Genomic DNA, 18,197 nt, shown 5'->3' with positions numbered 1-18,197 from the left:
TTCTAAAAACATTCTATTCGTATTGATGTGGAGACGCACTGACAGTGCCGGCTTTAGGGTAGGGCGAGGTGGGCGACCGCCCTGGGCGCCGGCAAAAAGGGGCGCTGCAGGCGCCCCCCGGCTTATGCTCATAGTTCGAGGTCTGCTTAGTCGTCTCGTAAATTCCCTAAATTAAGCGTTTTTTTTTGTCTATTGTCAAAACACATTGTCCTTTTAACGTTTTGGTAAAAAAAAGCAAGCGTTATTGTAGCGAAGCGTAATAAACTCAGCTCATTCGCATGGGATAGCGAACTTGGCCACTTGGCCAGTCACTCGAAATGGCAAAATCATTGATCACATAATTACTAGTGGCCCAGTGCAAACTCGCATTGATAATTATCCGAAGAATGATGCAGGCCGACATTTCTCTAATTCTCATTTCACAAAAATTCTTACAAACAATGAAACAATTCAGCGCCGTTGGTTAATTTACTCCGTTTCTAAGGATCGAGTTTATTGTTTTTGTTGTAGACTATTTGAAAGTAGCTCAACGTCGAACTTAGTATCTCAAGGGTATAACAACTGGAAATACTTGTCTGAAATATTAAAAAATCATGAAAATAGCACTTTTCATAAGAAGTTTTACTTTTTCATGGATTGAAGCTGAACTACGATTAAAAATAGAAAAAACGATGGAATAATGTTTTGTCTAGATTGATGCATATCACACTTTATTTAGCCGAAAACAATATGACGTTCAGAGGCACTTCTGACAAACTATATACGCCAAATAACGGAAAGTTATTAGGCTTTGTACAAATACTAGCCAAATTTCATCTAGTCATGCAGGAGCACTTGCGATTAGCTATGAAGGGTGATATTTCAGACCACTCAGCTTCTGTTCATCGATGGAAAATTCTAACCGATCACTTGAGACTATATACTATAAAAAAGCACAGTGACACTCGTTGGGAAGCAAGAATAAGTAGTGTTACAGTAGTCCGTTATCAAATTAGTACTATCCATGATGCTTTGATTACTTTGGCTCTTGAAACTCAGAAAACTGATGTTCAAATGTCTCATGAAGCTACTACTCTAGCCGAACAACTAAAAGATTTCAGCTTCATAGTTTCATTCGTTGTTTGGTATGACATACTTCATCAAATAAATGTTGTAAGTAAATCTCCACAGTCAACAGATATGGATCTTGGTAAATGTACACAAATGTTGAAAAAATGCGGCAATTTTTTGAAGGACTACAGATATACGGGCTTTAAAAGCGCTATTTTAACTGCGAAGGAGTTGGCTGAAGAACTAGAAATTGAGCGTCAAGCTGGTGAAATTGCACGCGATGACCCTATAACTTCTCCAGAAAAAAAATTTGAGGTTGAATTTTTCAACTGTCTTTTGGACAACATTAATTTCAATCAATGAAAGGTTCGAACAGTTAAATGAGTACTCGGAATATTGGTCTTTTTTGTACAATATTAAACAGATTCCAGGAAAACGCGACCTTCTCAAGCTCTGTAGTGATCTCCAATTAAAATTAACTGTAGACTCTAAATCAGACATAGATGGTTGTATGTTATGTGATGAACTTATAAGTCTGGCATCCCACCTGATAAAAATGTGGTTACTCCCATTTTTGTTATAAATTTTATCAACGATTTCAACTTACAAGAACTGTATCCAAATGTATAGATATCATTGCGAATTTTATTAACTATACCTGTAACGGTTGCTAGTGGGGAGCTTTTCAAAGCTGAAGCTAATAAAAACCTATCTTCGATCAGCGATTTCGCAATCTAGATTGACAAACTTAGCAACTGTGTCAATTGAGAACGAAATTGCTGAAAACATCGACTTCGACAACCTTATAAAAGAGTTTGCTGATAGAAAGGCCAGAAAAGTAAAATTCTATTAGTGGTTCTATTAATGGTTATCTTTTATAATATTTTTTTTTTAATAAACGGTTATTTCATTAGATGTTTTTCTTTTTTCCAAATGGGTTTGAATTGCAGGTGAAGGGCGCCGTAGAAATATCGCCCAGGGCGCTGGTAGTGTTAAAGCCGGCCCTGCGCACTGATTTGTTTTTGGTATAGGCAGGTCCAGCTGCAAAAGTGCAGAAATTCCGATTAGATCCTACACATCCGCTCATAGTGTTGTGCGTAGTAGATACGAAAGTGAAAACTGATCGGGTTCGAATCCTACGTCTGTAATATTTAAAAAAAAATTAATACTTTTTATGTTTGTATAGTTGATACTAAATGAACTATTTAAAATTGTTAACTCAATGCATTTCGCGAACAAAAAATGGATGTATTTGAAATTGAATATGTTCATTCTAACAATAAGTCCGCTTAATTAGATTTTTCTTATATATATATATATATATATATATATATATATATATATATATATATATATATATATATATATATCATTCAAACATATAAAACAACGTCTAATGTAATAAGTTTTTACATTTTGTCTATAAGTAACAAATAATGAAAATTCTAGTTTTTATAATATTTATTCATAAACATTTTTGTTGACTGATTATTTTTATGCTTCGAATATTTAATTACGGTACGGAAAATTCCAGCAATTTGCCTTAAGGCACGATGCTATGCGCCCCACTAGTTCAAATTTAAAAATACAAAATCATGAATTATTGAAATTTGATTGCACAATAGTACTTATAAAGTATAGTAGAAGGAGATTGCATCTTGATGTAGAAAAAGATTTTTTAAATTTTTATTTCCAACTTAATCTGCTTAATTTTTCTTGTATTTGGTGTATTTTTTTTTGATAAAACTTAAATAACACTGTAAATCCTTTGGCAACTAAATCCAATGACTATCTTAGTACTTGACTATTGGTTGACTAAAGTTTAATTGATTTAGAATGTAAAACACTAATGACGTTTTCAAACTCAAACACTATTAACGTTATTAACTTCCCGTAGGGTAAGTTATTGTAATGGGCCGAAAATCGAAATTGAAAATTTTAACATTTCTCGACTTTTTGAAGGTTTCTGAACATTTTGGCATACCTCAGAAAAAATGGAGGTGTATGTGTGTGTGTATGTATGTATGGATACAAATTTCCAGTCACGTTTTCGGGCACACGGATCAACCGATTTGAATGATTCAAAAAACATTAGATTCCTATTGAGAGATCGGAGCATCCGATTTGAATGATCTAAAAAACATTTAATTAGTAATGATTGGAAGAAGTGTTTATTAGTTTTTGGCAAAAGCAGGGCCAACCATTTCGAAGATACGTAAAAAATGGCAGTTTTTGAGAGAACTAAGCGTCCGATTTAAATGATTCAAAGAACTTTCTGCATGTCTTAACAAAATAAATGATTTTTGAACAAAAAAATTTTGTTTCAACTTTGTTTTTTTTTTCAAAATTTTTTTTTTTTTGTTTATCGAAATTAATTCAAATTTTATTTTTAATTCTGACTATAGTTCTAAAACAAATAATTTCAACTTTGCAATTCAGTTTATATAATTCTTATAAATATTAGACAATGTTACAATATTAATAACAATCTATTTGAAAACATTTAGTATTCCTCGAACATTTTGTTACGGTACGGGAAGTTCCAGCAATTTGCCTTAAGGCACTATTCCATACACAGTTAAAATTTATTATGCGTCAGACTGTCGGTCTCAATATATGCAAGGAAAATTCTTTTCGTATTGCAGTAGGGAAATTCCTAATAATGATAATTTTGTTTTTCGCAGGAACATCTTTCTGATTCTAACGAATCAGGCGGTTATGATTTTTCAATGAAGAAAAGACCAAAAAAGCGCTGTAAACAGGATGATCAAATATCTATGTCATGTGCATCTATTAAGCCATGTAGTACAAGAAGTTTTAATAAACCAAGAAGTTGCAGCAAATCTACAAGCCCAAGAAAAGCCAGAAAGCACGATATAGGTATATTTGCTTTAATTTATTTCATTTTTAATTAACGCTTATTAATTTCAAATATTTTTAAGCTTGTGATTCCTATAACTGCAGCCCAGAGACAGTAAATGTAAGTTTTTATCATATCTGTCTTCACTCTGACTATTTATTAATTTTTAATGTGATTATAGAAACGCTGTGGTTCTGTTCATAATGATGATTCTTCGTCAAGTACAAATTTTGTATACTGCAATGAATTGCAACAATTAAGGTGAGATTAAGATATGCAATTTAAACCGAATTAAATCGACACTTAAAAAAATGAACTAATAATTAAATTTTGTTATTCAATCGTATTCATCTTACAATTTCTTTAATTACTCTTAATATAGTATGTGTAGCCCACATCATATCTTGGTTGTTTTATTAACTTGCCCTAGGGTAATTTATAGTAATCGCAAATAAATTGAAAATGAAAATGTTCATATATCTTTACATTCCAAAGGATTTTGAACGGTTTCGCATACTTAAAAAAAAATGATGTATTTGTGTGTATGTATGTATACTAATTTTTGACGACGATTTCGTGAACACGGATCAACCGATTCCAATAATTGAAAACACATTCGATTTGTATTGATGGGGACTTGCTGATTAGTCTTTGGCAATGCAGGTTCAGCCATTTCGAAGATATTCGTTTTTGAGATAACGTGGTGACCGATTTCAATGATTCAAAAAACATTTTATTTGTATTAATAAAATTAAGAACTGATCAATTTTTTGAGAAAGCAAGTCTAGCGGTTTCAGAAAATCAATGAAAAAAGCTAAAAATAATATTTAACGGAAAAAATTATAATTAGGCACATGCACATTAAATTTTCAAATATTTCATAGAGATTTTAATAATAAGTACAAAATTTGCAGCGCGATTGCTTTGCAAAAAAGTTCAAAATTTTCAAAAAAATTTGAAATATAAAAAAATATTTCAATTGAAAAAAAATCAATTATTTCTTAAAATTCTAAATTCTTAAAAATCAAATTCTTTTGTGCAAAATTAAATTTTGGTACGTTCCAGCAATTTTCCTTATGGCACGATGCATAATTGGCCGCATTAATTTAAATCGTAGTGATAATTGATTAAATTGTTAATAATAATTAATTATTAACTCTAAACAACTAAATATTTGCTGCGTCACTCACTGATCACTCATCAGAAAATATATCAGTGAATATATTTCAAATTTGCACAAACTTATTCTTTTTAAATTTGACTATTCGGAGAGAGAAATAAGAATCATATTGTACCCATCATATAATTCAATCTTTAAAGAACTGTGTAACAAATTGGAGCAAATGTAAAGAAAATTGAAATTTATACTTGTAGTTATTATTTACATTTATTTACATTTACTTACTTAATAAATTTACATTTATTTTTTATATTAAAATTATGTATAATATTATTTACGACTAAACTTAAACATTTGGTATGAGATAAAATTGCCATAAATGTGTATAAACAAGAAATGAATTTCCATGAATAAATTGTTTCTTGCAGAAACATATCAAGAGATGAGCAAGATGCCTTTGAAAATTTTTGGCGAGATCTAACAGAAATTGTACATGATCTTCAACAAAATGAAGATGCTGTATGGAAGCAAATTACAGCTGTAAAAGATCAACAAGAGGATTTACATGAAACATGTAACAAATTAGGAAAAGCATGTGTTAATACTGTATGTACTTAATATATGCAGATATATATGCATATTTTACACTCTGTATAATTTATTTTAATAGGAATGTGTTGTGGCCGATGCTGAATTATTAATCAAAGAAAGCGTTAAATGCATCAAGGATATTCGCGAAGAATTCTCTAAAACACAAGAACATATGAGAAAAGCTCTTGAAAATTTATCCACAGGCGTAATTGATGTAAGAATTTTTATTTTATATACCTCTTTTAATTTCGAAAGTAAAATATATAAGTTATTATAAGTATTATAGTTAATAAGTATGATTATTGTTGGATAAATTCGAAATATTTATTATTATTATTAGTATTTATTTTAACTACTATATTTTGTTTATTATTAAAGGCCAATGAGATAAGCCAGAAGTTATATTTACTTCTATCATTTTAGTTATTTGCATTTGCATTTAAATTGGAGAGTCACTCATGTTTTATTTTCAAGTTTCAATGTTCAATGTTGAAAAATTCTAATTTTCAATGTTGAAAATTTCAACATATGTATTTATGTAAGTTTCACAGTTCGATCATTTCCAAACTCCAACAAACTTGGTAACATTACCATTCTGACACTCTGCAATGATACTCTTGGAATTATGAGGTTGTTATATTTATTTTTTTTAGAATTCCACGACTCAACGTGTAAATTTTACTTTAAAAGCGATGAAAGTAGAAGATGTCTTTAACAAATTATATGTGCATTTAGATAGCTTTGTAAAAAACTTGCACAAAATAAGAACAAACTTAGTAAATGCACAAGTGAAGATTTTAGAAAAAAAATCTGGAAATGCCATCAATATTATAAATTGTCTGAATGATGATACAGTGAAATATGTAAGCCATAATAAATTAACATGAATACTTAACATTAGAGATTTTAAATACTTATATGCGGTTTCAAAACTTTTTAGATAAAAAATAGAAATCTAGCAATGAAGAAATTGAAGAATATGAAAAATGATGTAAACAAATTGCATGACTACCTTCAAGAATGTGATATAGAGAAAGAACACTTAATAGATTCAATCATGGACATATCTAGGGATTCGATATGTGTTCAAACGGATAATGTATAAAATATTATATACATATATCCATGCAAGTTTTTTATACTTATTTCTATTTCAGAAAACGGCTCTAAATACGGTAGACTTTTCTTCCCAAGAAACGGTTACATTTATGCCAGCTGCACATTCTTCTTTTACAGACGAATATAAGCCTAGAAATCTTGACACAAAATCGGATGATAAAAAAATTATTACACTTCACATGGCTTCAAATTTGGAAGGAAAAAACAGGATCATGTCCGAAGTAAAAAAATTGTCGCTTGTTAAAAAGTCTTTAGAAAATTTAATTGTTAATTTGAGTGAATCAACTGATAGTGCTACTGATGATCTAAATGAGATTAAATATCTAAATGATGCTTATGGCGTTGATAAATTTCTCCATCAAGTAACTAAATATCACGAACTGTTTTCTAAAATTATAGATCAACTAAACAAAGGTGACCACCATAATCTTTCCGATGTAAAAGTAGATCTTCTTCCTGATTTAAAAATATATCCTCTTTCTGATAAAAAAGCAGATCCTCTTTTTGATACAAAAGTAGACAACACGCCAATATTATACAAATACCCAGTCACTAAAAACTCTGTTGAGCTCCAAAATACGAATAGTTTCGATAAATTATTAACCGTAAACAACAATTTAGAAAGACTAGTGTCTAATTTACAATACGAATTGAAAGCGTTAGGTAGAATTTCTAGAGGTACAGGGCAAGATCTTATTAACCAATGTGATGCAGAATCACGAATTCTTGATCAAGAGGAAATGTGTCTGCGCGATATCGACAAATATTATGAACAGTTGTCTCGTATGATATCACATGTTTCGTCAAAGTATGATAGAAGCCAGAGTGACGGAATGAATCAATATTTCATAAGTCCTGCTAATAAGGAATACTTAGAAGCAAGCTTAGAGGATTTAAAAACTCAAACTAAAAATCTTCAATTTGTAATGACAACTCTTCTAGACCAAACGACAAAATCGCAGTTGGATCTAAGACGATGGCAAAATTTCGATATGAATGACATCAATACCTATAAGAAAGAATTTGACCGACGACAAGAGACGATTCGCGATAAAATGAAAAGCTTACTTGAGTTAGAAAAAGTTTTAGAAATTATCACCGCGACGGTTTCTGGTATGAAAATAAATTTATTTGATTCTTACGCAAAAGGCAAATCGCCAGGTAAATTTGTCATGGGAGAATCGTTGAAAGAGAATATATTCAACAAAGTAGATTTGCTAGAAAGAAATAAAGATCAAGCTTTAGTAATAGTGTACAAGTTGAAAGGAAATATTGAAAACTTGGGGTTAGAAATACAGTTAATGGAAAAAGATAGTACAGATGGCATTGCCAACTTGGAAAATTTATTTACACGATCTGTAAAGGGACACGGCGAAAGGAAGGATGTTGTTTTCGAGTTACTTGAATCTACGGATGAGATAGATCGAGCTGTATCCGAATTAGATAAAATCGTGGGTAATACAATTACTAATGAAAATGAAATTGAAAAAATACACAATCCAAAAGAAACATTAATGTTGCAACAATCAGAAATGGAGATGCAACGGCTTCGAGGCCTTAAAAAGGAACTGAAGAGTAAATTTAAAACAATGAAAGACGAATTAAAATCATTTAATCTATTATTAACTGATATTATCACTTTATCAGATGATAGAAATAATGGTAAAATACAAGATTTTAGGCATGCTGCCAACAAGCATAAAGAATTTATCGACAGTATTCCTAGTATTACCAGTGAAATTCGACAGACTATTAATCGTTTGAAAGATATCTGGCAAGAATTCGCCCTTCTATCAAGCGTTCCAAATACGATGTCAGGAAACAGCTGGCTATATTTAGAACAGAATGATATGGCTAAAAAAATTGAAGAATTGGAAAAAAATAAATTTGAACTGGAAAGTACAATCAATGATTTGAGATCAGAAATTTTACACACTAAGGTAATACAAACGCTAATATTGTATATTATTAACTGTATTGAATAATTTGAAGAGGCAAAAAAATTATCTTAATATTCTTTACAATATTCCCTGCATTATACGATTCTTATGTTTTATTCAGGAGGACTTTGGAAGTGAAATGCTTATTAAAGATCACCATTTAGGCAGACTAGAAGATGAAATCAGAAACAGTAAAAACGACATAACTGCTAAGGAAGAAACAATTAAAACGCTAGAGCTCCAACTCAAAGAGATGGAACAAGATTTAGCATCTTTAAAAATCAATTTAAGAGAATCTCAGTCGCAAGTGAATGAGGCAAAACTCTTGAATGACCAAATAAAAGGTAATAAAATAACTAAATAATAAAATACAGCAATAGATTAATTGATCAATTTTGATCTTTTATTTCTGATTAAATGTTAAAGGTGAACTAGAAAATAAAACCCATATAGAGAAAAAAGTGAAAGACCTCCAGAAGCAGAAGAAAGATCTTGAAAATACAGTCAAGGTATAATTATACTTAATTCGGGTCATCTGTGTTTTAATTATTCAATTCATTTCAGGAATTGAAATTTAAGTTATCAGAATCAGATAGTAGTTTGTCTGAAATGCATCAAAAACAAAAAAGTGAACAAGAAAATTATAAACAGCATTTGGAATCGGAACGTAGGGCTAATGAAGAGAAACAAGAAAGGATAAAAAGACTTGAAAAGCAATTAGACCAACTAAATAATCAAATGAGTTCATTAAATAATGATTTAGCTAATAATCAAGCTCGTTTAGATCAAACTCAAGGGTTGTATTCACAAATTGAGCAAGAGCGTACCTTCAAAAATAAATTACGTGATGAAGTTGAACTTCTCCGAGGACAAAAATCGGACTTAGGTTTGATTATAGCAAGTTTAAAAGAAAATTTGACGGATTCACAAAAGATACTGAAAGAATCAGAGAAACGACATGATGAGGAAAGAAGGAACTATTTAAATAGATTAGATGAAGATAAAAAATTATTGTCTTCCAAGCAGCATGCTTTGACAAATTTGCAAGATGAATTATCAACAATTGATACAACTATATCATCCATAAATAACGATTTGGGAAAATTTTCTTTTCCAGAATCGTCGGAAAAAGAAATTTTAACGACAACATTTGATGACAAATCGTTATATGAAGATACAAATTTTATTATGTCCAGTAATTTGCAGAAAAATGGTCAAATGCTTAAATCTAACGTGACAAATATTATTAATGAATATGAAAGAACTAAAACTGCTTTACAAGCAACTATACAGGATTTTAATAAACAAAAGCAACACCTTCAACTAGCTATCGATTCAACTATTGAAAAGGTAAAAAGAAAGGATAAAAAAATTCAAGAGCTACAACTAAAAATTAAGGATATGTCTTCTACAATAACGAATTTAGAAAACGATGTCAAGATGCTACAGTTCTCGATTCCGGAAAATACTAGGATCATTAAGGAAGAGGATCAAGCAAAATTGATGCATTTTCTTGATATGTTAAATAATAAATTGTGTGCAGTAACAACAACAGTGGGTCACATGAAGCATTTAATTTTTAACACCCACACTAACTTAGATAATGTTGAATGCGACGAACATAACAAGCAAAACGAAAAATTACATGAAATAAATAATGAAGACTGTTCATGCGGTTGTTTGACCAAAAACGAGTTTTCAAAGGACCAGCGGGTTGATGTGCTTGATAAGCTTAAAATTTTAGCAGCCGAACTGGTTCAAATTTATAATAATATGACTAAGTTAACTGGAAAGCTCAAAAAAGATAAAGCATCACGTACTACTATAATTAATACAAATTCTGTTCTAGAAGATAGAGTACGTACTCTGAAAAAAGAAAATAGAGATTTGACCGCTTGTCTTTGTAATGCAACTCGTGATTTAAATGAGTACAAAGAAAAGCTATGCGCAGCTGAAATGAAATTTAATGGGGATAAAACAAAATTTAAAGGGCACTGTGATGAATTAGAGTGCAAAATTCTTCTGTCAGAAAAGAAAATGAAAATACTCAAAGAGCAAAACCACGAACTCAAGGTAAGTCATTGTTTTGCATAGCTAACTTACAAACTTTTTTAAATATGTTTATATTGTGTTACTTAGGAAAGTTTGTGCAGAACACAATCTGAAATACAGCAGCTTAATCAAAAGGCTGGTGAGCGATCCAAAAATCTTGCTAAACTAGTACAGATATCTGAGCGAGAAAATTTGTCACTGAAAAGGAAAGTAGAAGAGCTAGAAAAGCAGGTTCTAATTATTAAGAATGTCTGATATTATTATCTATTTTTTTACGTATAACAAATAATTATTTTTCAAGTTAGGTTTATGTTTTATTTTCTCCTGTATTTATTTATTTAAAGGCCATTGAACAGTCAGCCGAAACTGCACCATCAAAAGCATTAGTTGGTGAAGTACGAGAATGTCATCACTTGATTGTTGTTATACAAGCGGCTGCAGAAGATTTAAGATCGAATCTAGAAGATTTGGAAATTGACCTGAATGATAGAGAAATTAAGAACAAGCATATTTCTGCCCTATATCAAACAATACAAAAGTATGTATATTTACTAGAATTAAAATATAGGAATCAAGTAAAAAATGAAAAGAGTATAGAACAGAGAAAAATGAAAAGAATATAGAACGCGCACGCCTCACCGGGGGGCAATCTGAAAATTTTGGCAATTTGAATGTAATGTTGTATAGTACCGGTAAAACTATATACTAGGGTATAACTATGGTGTCCCGGTTTTTAACATTACTTTCCGGATGCCGGAGTTGTTTGTTTCTCCCGGTTTGACTTGACTTTTTGAAAACTTCAGCTTGAATTTGAATTTTTCTCATGCTTATCCGTTTAGAAGAAAGTTCAAAATTTTATGAATTAAATTTAATTTTTTCGAAAAAGTCAAATTGTTTCAAAAATATTAAAATTTTCAAAAATCTATTTTTTTAAATTTCTCAAAAAAATTTAAAGCTTTTTTAAAAATTTTAATTTTCGATACTAAAGTTTCAGCAATTTGACTTAAGGCACGATGCCATGCACCAATATTTAAAAAAATACAATTTATAAACATATTGTATGTAGATCTGTAATTTTTTTTGTATTATATGAACTATAATACTTTCTTATCATTCCATAAGATCGACAGAAGAGATGTACAGTATCATGGACAGCTTTGAAAATGATATCACATCTGGACTAGAACAAGAGCAAATAAAAAATATAAGCGACAGTTCCAGCGACAGTGAAAAATCAGCTAGAATTGAAGCACCTGCCACATGTCTGCAATATTTCTTGGCTGGTTGTGAAGAAACTATGAACAGAATGCAATATATCAATCAGGTTTGATTTTAAAATATCATTTATATTAATTTATTCATTGAATGAATTTAGAACATTAGGAAAAGTATGCTTAAATTAAAAACAATTCGACTATTTTAAATTTGGGAGAGGGGCTAGGGTAGCAATTTAACGTTAAGAACATGTTTAATGTTATGTGTTTTTATGATTGTTTTGTATAGAAGTGTGCCTAAAATGATTCTTAACAATCTAATTGAAATAAACAATATTTTAATAAATTAGACACTTAGAATTAGATAGGAATATGTGGTCAACTATATAGGGTGCATTTTGTGTTATGCGTTTTGATTGGTGCTCATATTTTCTATTTTGGATTAAAAAATATTTAACTTATTGCAGAGATTAAGAGACGAATGTTTACAAGTCAATATAAGCCATTTGTCGAAAATATTAAATAAACTGAAGAAAGATTTGCCAAAGTTGCAAAAATCTTTCCCTCGAGCTCGTGGTGGAGATAATTCAAATGAAGAAAAAAGAGAGTGGTCAAATGGCAATAAAATTTTGAAAACTCTGAACGAACATTTGAAACTGTTTAGAAAAGAAGTGGACTCCAGTGTAAGTTTTCTTTATATATTGTAAAAAAATTGAATATTTAATATAAAAACTAATTTTCTATAATATTAGAAACATCAATTTTCGAATAAAAATGATAGCAAATGTTTAGTAATAAATAAATAAATATTTAAACTCATTTTTTGATAATGGGGTCAACCAACACATAAATTTGTATTGCTCGAAGTAATTACTTACGATTATTAAACTTAATACAAAACATGTATGAAGTTTTGTTTTCATATAATTCATATTTGATTAAAAATTATATTTTCTTCATATATAGATTTCATAAAATATAATTTTAACCCTTTTCTTTAATCATCATATAAATAACCAATATACATATTTTATATTTATATTTACAGGACTTTCCTTATATAGGACTTGAAAATCACAATAATAAATCTTGTTATAATTGTTTTAAAGAATATATATTATTCATTTTACAGGGCAATGATAGAGATGGGGACAGCTCACGTTCCAAATATTTAAATTGCTCTATAAATAAAGCTGAGAAGGAACTAGATTACTCTCTGAATAAATTGCAGGTAAAGTATATTTGTTTTATTAATTTTGATAATAAACTTTTCATTTGAATAATAAACGGCATACTTTTTTAATCTAAATAAATTTTAAGTTCAATTTATAATATTTAGGATAATAATATATATAAATAATTCTACTAATAAAAAATAATTGTACTCGAAAAGTAAACTTCTGTTATTTTTTAGGATCATTTGAGTAAAATATGCGATTGCCAAACTGACGAATTGAGCATTAAATCAAAATATAAAGAACTTGCCAAGTTAATGTTACAAAACAAAAAGGAAAACGCAGATTTGCAGAAATGCAAAAACCAATTAGTAAGTGTTCCAAAAAATAAAATAATGCTAATAATCTAGAAATTCATTACACACATCATTTATTTATTATACACTTATCATTATAATAAAATATGTCTTTTTAATATTTTTATTTTATGAAACCGGTAAAATGTGCATCAAATAACACAAAAATAAAATATGGTTTTTATTGAAATCAAACAATGGCAACCCGGCATAAAGATAAAATTGAAAGCGAAATGACTATTATTTTCGGCTGAATGAGCAAAGCTAATTGCATTATTTTTTATTTCTAATTTTTCAGCTCATGTTAAACTATTTCCAATTTATTTGATTTTATTTATTTTTTTATACAATATACAACGATTCAATTCGACTTTGAGCACTTACATTGTGAAAACCAAACTAATTATATCACAACAAATGACTATACTATCAGACTATGTTCAGTAAAACTCTCAACTAATTTATCATTGTAGAAATATGTTTTTTCTGTTTTTTTTTTTATTTGTAACCTGGTGGTTTTTACTCCAATGGGGGATAAAATAGATCGAATGTCTTACTTTTGACTCTAAAGGGAATGCAAAATGTAAATTTCATAGGCACATTTTCACGAAGATATCACTGTGAATAACCTTAATCTGGCATTTTGTCGAAAATATTCATCAGCAGAGTCGAAATAACTATTTATTTAATTTATCTCTTGTAAAATTGCTATTTAATTCAATTTACTGTTTTATCAATTTTTATTTTTTACTGTTTTACTAGGGAAAAAGTTGAGTTTAAGAAGTTGGTCATTTTTACCGCATTAAGCTTTTGTAAAGGTTGTATAAAAAAACTGTTGAATCTAACTTAAAATTAACAATAAATCTTATAAAACAATTAAATAACGTATACTTAAAAGTTATATTAAGGTTTCGTAAGCTAAACAACGGTGCTCAAAATAAAAACAAATAACAACGCAAGAAAATTTTTTTGTTATGAATTTTTAGGCATTGCTTTTTTGCTTCTGAATCAAGGTGATGGCTATATATACATGTTTTTCCCTTCACTTTCAAGTATTGTTGTTAAAAAAGTTTACTTGTTTTTGAGATATTGGTGGTGGTTCTTCTTATCAGCAACCTTTAAGCTTCGCTCTGCCCTAATTCGTTTCTACATGCTTGAGAGTTCTTTGAAATAATTCCTATTTTGAAAAGATTTCAATGCACTTTAATACAGAACTAGAAAAATGTTTAGGCATTAATTTCTAATAATTTTGTCCTTGTATTGCTTTTAAATTTCTAAAGTTGTCAATTTATTTATTTTTATCTTAATCGATTCTTAGAAAAAAGCAAAGTTTGAACAAAATTCATCCACAAACTTATGCTTTGATGGGTTGGATGCAAGACAATTAAGCCTAGAAGCCCAAGAAATTACCGAAAAATATCAGTGTATTGCAAATGAATTGGAACGATCCAATGTTCGTCGAAAAGAATTGGAAGATGCCAACAATTATATGCAGAGTGAATTAAACAAATTACAGACAGAAGTTGCCGTACTCAGCACCCGCTTGAATACTTCGGTAACATCATTATTCATTATTATAATAATAATATAAATATTGATATTTATATTGAATATTAAAATAATAAATATAAATATTGATTATTATTTTTCTTTTTTATGCAACGAAATAAAAAATCAAAATTTCAAGAAATTAATGTCGTATCTTGTGTCGACTTTTGCTGCGCATCTTCATACTTGTATTTATTTTACAGTATGATATATCAAAATTTTAACATTGGACAACGAGTTACTCTGAAATATTTTTCTGATATTTACAATTTTTCTATGTAATATTAAATAACATTATAATATATTAACAGGAAAATGAAAGATTGTGTGCAAACAAGCGAAAGAAAGATTTGGAAAACCAAGTAAATCGTTTGAAAATTAGTCTGGATCAACATAAACAAAATGCCGAGTGCACCTTTAAAAAACTGCATCGTATGCATGCTATGGTAAATTATCAAAAAAATTCTATATTATTATATTGCAAAAAAAAATTATTTAAACATCATACATATTCTTAAAAATTATTAAACTGTATTTTTGATGACTAATAGGAATATAATGAATTTAGTCAAAATTAATAACTGGGTATATTGTCAACGTTCAATCCTATACCGATTTTGAATATTCAAAAATTATTCGAAAGGTATCAATTGGGAATCGTGCTCAAGAGTTTTGGTAATTTGCCTGGCCAGTTTGTAATTAATTGTTCAAACACATTTCTTTGATGATTGAGTAACTTTGATAAATGTAAACAAACATCCTAAAGTATTATAGACCCTTATTATATACCATAGTATGTTAAACAATTTTATATAAAATGTCAAATGTAACATGCCTCAAAGCAAAATGCCACTTATACCTAGTTATTATTACTTTTTCTGAATGCATCTAAATTTAGCTAATATGTTACTAAATTAAATATTTTAAATACAAAAATTCTTTAATAATAACACAGGTCCACAAAAAAGAATGAAGTAAAACTTTCTCGCTATTGTACGAGATGGCATTTAAGTTAAAAATAAATACATCATATAACAATTTTAAATAATGTTTATTAGTAATATGATAACACTCGTGATGCACACATTTATTAATGTTAACCATTATACATATTTATATAATAATAAATTATAAATTATAAAATTATTATATATAATATTTATAATATTTGCAAACAATAATAAAATTAAAGTCATACTTCAAATGTGACATGATCGGTTTGTCATTGTAATTAACATTTAGAACTTGAACCTTCATTAGAGAAATGAAGTAATTGCTTATTAATAAATTCTATAATATTCGTTCACACAGTGGATTATGTTAAACAAAGCCTAAAGAAATTTTGTTTGCACAATTTCACTCATCATGTAATTGTGTTTGAAGAACTTCATGTAATTAAAATTAACATGCATTCATTGATTGCTTGTATTTTTTTTACTTTTTCGCTAGCGATACAATCTCATTTTTGAGCAGCTGTATTTTCCATTTCAAAAACTTTTACAAAGATTTATAGAAACTACGAATAAAATAGAAATTATTTCAATAAACTTACGTTTCTTACACTTCACAAATATTTCATTTGTTTTATTATTTTCATTATAATTATTTACGGGGGACAGGGTAAAATATTCTTCTGATTCAGGCATTTTTTATTAGATCAAGATTTGTATTACGATGTAACCTTGAAATCTAATGACATCCTGATATAATGCTCCTCGTTGATGTACGCCGATACGCAACCGACGAAAGAAATCTATTCACTCGACACGACGACTAATCACAATCGACCCGTATAAAAATGATTTCATAGAGAGCGAATGACGAACAGAATGGGCGTAACGCACTTCCGTTGCATTTTCACAGATTTATTTCTTAGTCGCGCCTAAAGAAGTTTTACTTCAAAAATAAAAGTTGTCTGTATTGAGTGTGCGGCATATGTTTTCCAATGTAGTTTTTACCGTTGATCACGAATCTAAAGTCAAAATTGAGGCGTCAAATCGCAAAAAAATGGAAAAAATAAAAAAAGACAAAATCTGCGGTCTAATAATTAAAATCATGTGATTTATGTCGTTTTCTGTTCCTTTTTATCTTAAATGACTATTGAGTTTCATTAAATAATTAAGTAATTTATCCTATAAATATAATATATGTTAATTTTATGCATCATCCTATGTTGTATTGTAATAGCTATTAGCTAAGTAACTAACTGCATGCAATATTTAAAAATAAAATGTTAACTATTATTACATTTATTTCATCTTTAAAGTATCAAGAAGCAAATAAAGAAGAGATATCGAATTTGAAGTGCCGATTATTCAATTCGATGCAGGAAAATGAGTCATTATTATCGGCCATCCAGCAGAACGTTAAGCGCGAGATTCCACAACTGAACGAGATGCAAACTCAAGTCGATTATCTTAAATTAGATTTCTCAACAATCTGCCCGAATACAACAACGTACAGATGTTCAACACCAACATCCAACACCATTGGCTCACCCAGAGAATGCAAGAAAATGATTGCTGGTAATATATCGAAAAAATATTTTGAAAATTGTTAACTTGTCCGATTCCATGATGATCTATTATAAATCGTTTGATATGAACAAAAGAAAAAAGTTGCAAAATCTCAATTTTTATTAATTCGATTGTAAGCAATCAGACACTTTTTACTGATATATAAAAGGTTTTGCTTTCGTTAAAAACTTATCGTTTCTTCACAAGCAAAACGTTTTTTGAATCATTCAAATCGGGTGCTTTGTTCTATGAAAAATGGTCATTTTTTACACTGTTAGTTCCTTATCTCTGTAACGGCAGGGCTTGTCTTTGACATAAACTAATAATCACGTCGTCTTATCATTACAAATGGAATGTTTTTTCGAATCGTTCAAATCGGATGTTCTGTTCTCTCAAAAACTTAATTTCCATTTTCTGCACCTTTTGCTGTGCTTTCCCAAAAACTAATCAGCACTAATCCCCATAAGTATTAGGAATCAAATGGTTTTTCATCAATCAAATCGGTTGAGCGGTACTCTCGAAAAGGTTCACGAAAAGTTGTAACCACACAAGAGATAAATTAAATAAAAAGTTATTACAAATCTGCTGGTGAATATTTCTGGCGAAATACCAGATCAAAGATATTATCAGAGGATAAAAAGGACCAGATTACAATT

The 18,197-nt window shown here is 29.2% G+C and overlaps 1 protein-coding gene across 1 annotated transcript in view; it reads left to right on the top strand.

The window, feature by feature from the left end:
* The first annotated feature begins 729 nt into the window (after window positions 1-729).
* Window positions 730-18,197, top strand: part of LOC113388065 (centromere-associated protein E-like) — a 55,263-nt gene continuing 37,795 nt past the window's right edge. Inside the window, exons 1-25 of the mRNA XM_026625475.1 lie at window positions 730-1,365; window positions 1,475-1,559; window positions 1,773-1,888; window positions 1,965-2,075; window positions 3,735-3,930; window positions 3,993-4,030; window positions 4,092-4,171; window positions 5,459-5,636; window positions 5,701-5,835; window positions 6,275-6,409; window positions 6,562-6,720; window positions 6,779-8,315; window positions 8,388-8,680; window positions 8,802-9,024; window positions 9,107-9,189; window positions 9,245-10,753; window positions 10,820-10,963; window positions 11,077-11,270; window positions 11,855-12,056; window positions 12,414-12,629; window positions 13,079-13,177; window positions 13,361-13,492; window positions 14,796-15,032; window positions 15,337-15,471; window positions 17,292-17,550. Of these exons, the coding sequence (XP_026481260.1) occupies window positions 730-1,365; window positions 1,475-1,559; window positions 1,773-1,888; window positions 1,965-2,075; window positions 3,735-3,930; window positions 3,993-4,030; window positions 4,092-4,171; window positions 5,459-5,636; window positions 5,701-5,835; window positions 6,275-6,409; window positions 6,562-6,720; window positions 6,779-8,315; window positions 8,388-8,680; window positions 8,802-9,024; window positions 9,107-9,189; window positions 9,245-10,753; window positions 10,820-10,963; window positions 11,077-11,270; window positions 11,855-12,056; window positions 12,414-12,629; window positions 13,079-13,177; window positions 13,361-13,492; window positions 14,796-15,032; window positions 15,337-15,471; window positions 17,292-17,550 (7,132 nt within the window). The remainder of the gene's footprint in view (window positions 1,366-1,474; window positions 1,560-1,772; window positions 1,889-1,964; window positions 2,076-3,734; window positions 3,931-3,992; window positions 4,031-4,091; window positions 4,172-5,458; window positions 5,637-5,700; window positions 5,836-6,274; window positions 6,410-6,561; window positions 6,721-6,778; window positions 8,316-8,387; window positions 8,681-8,801; window positions 9,025-9,106; window positions 9,190-9,244; window positions 10,754-10,819; window positions 10,964-11,076; window positions 11,271-11,854; window positions 12,057-12,413; window positions 12,630-13,078; window positions 13,178-13,360; window positions 13,493-14,795; window positions 15,033-15,336; window positions 15,472-17,291; window positions 17,551-18,197) is intronic.

Source organism: Ctenocephalides felis, unplaced genomic scaffold, assembly GCF_003426905.1.
Source record: "Ctenocephalides felis isolate EL2017-DRISC unplaced genomic scaffold, ASM342690v1 CF-g0.4_SCAFFOLD_03572, whole genome shotgun sequence".
In the NCBI taxonomy this organism is placed as follows: Eukaryota; Metazoa; Arthropoda; class Insecta; order Siphonaptera; family Pulicidae; genus Ctenocephalides; species Ctenocephalides felis.
The sequence above is the reverse complement of the archived record's forward strand: the minus strand, read 5'-3'. Positions and strand labels throughout refer to the sequence as shown.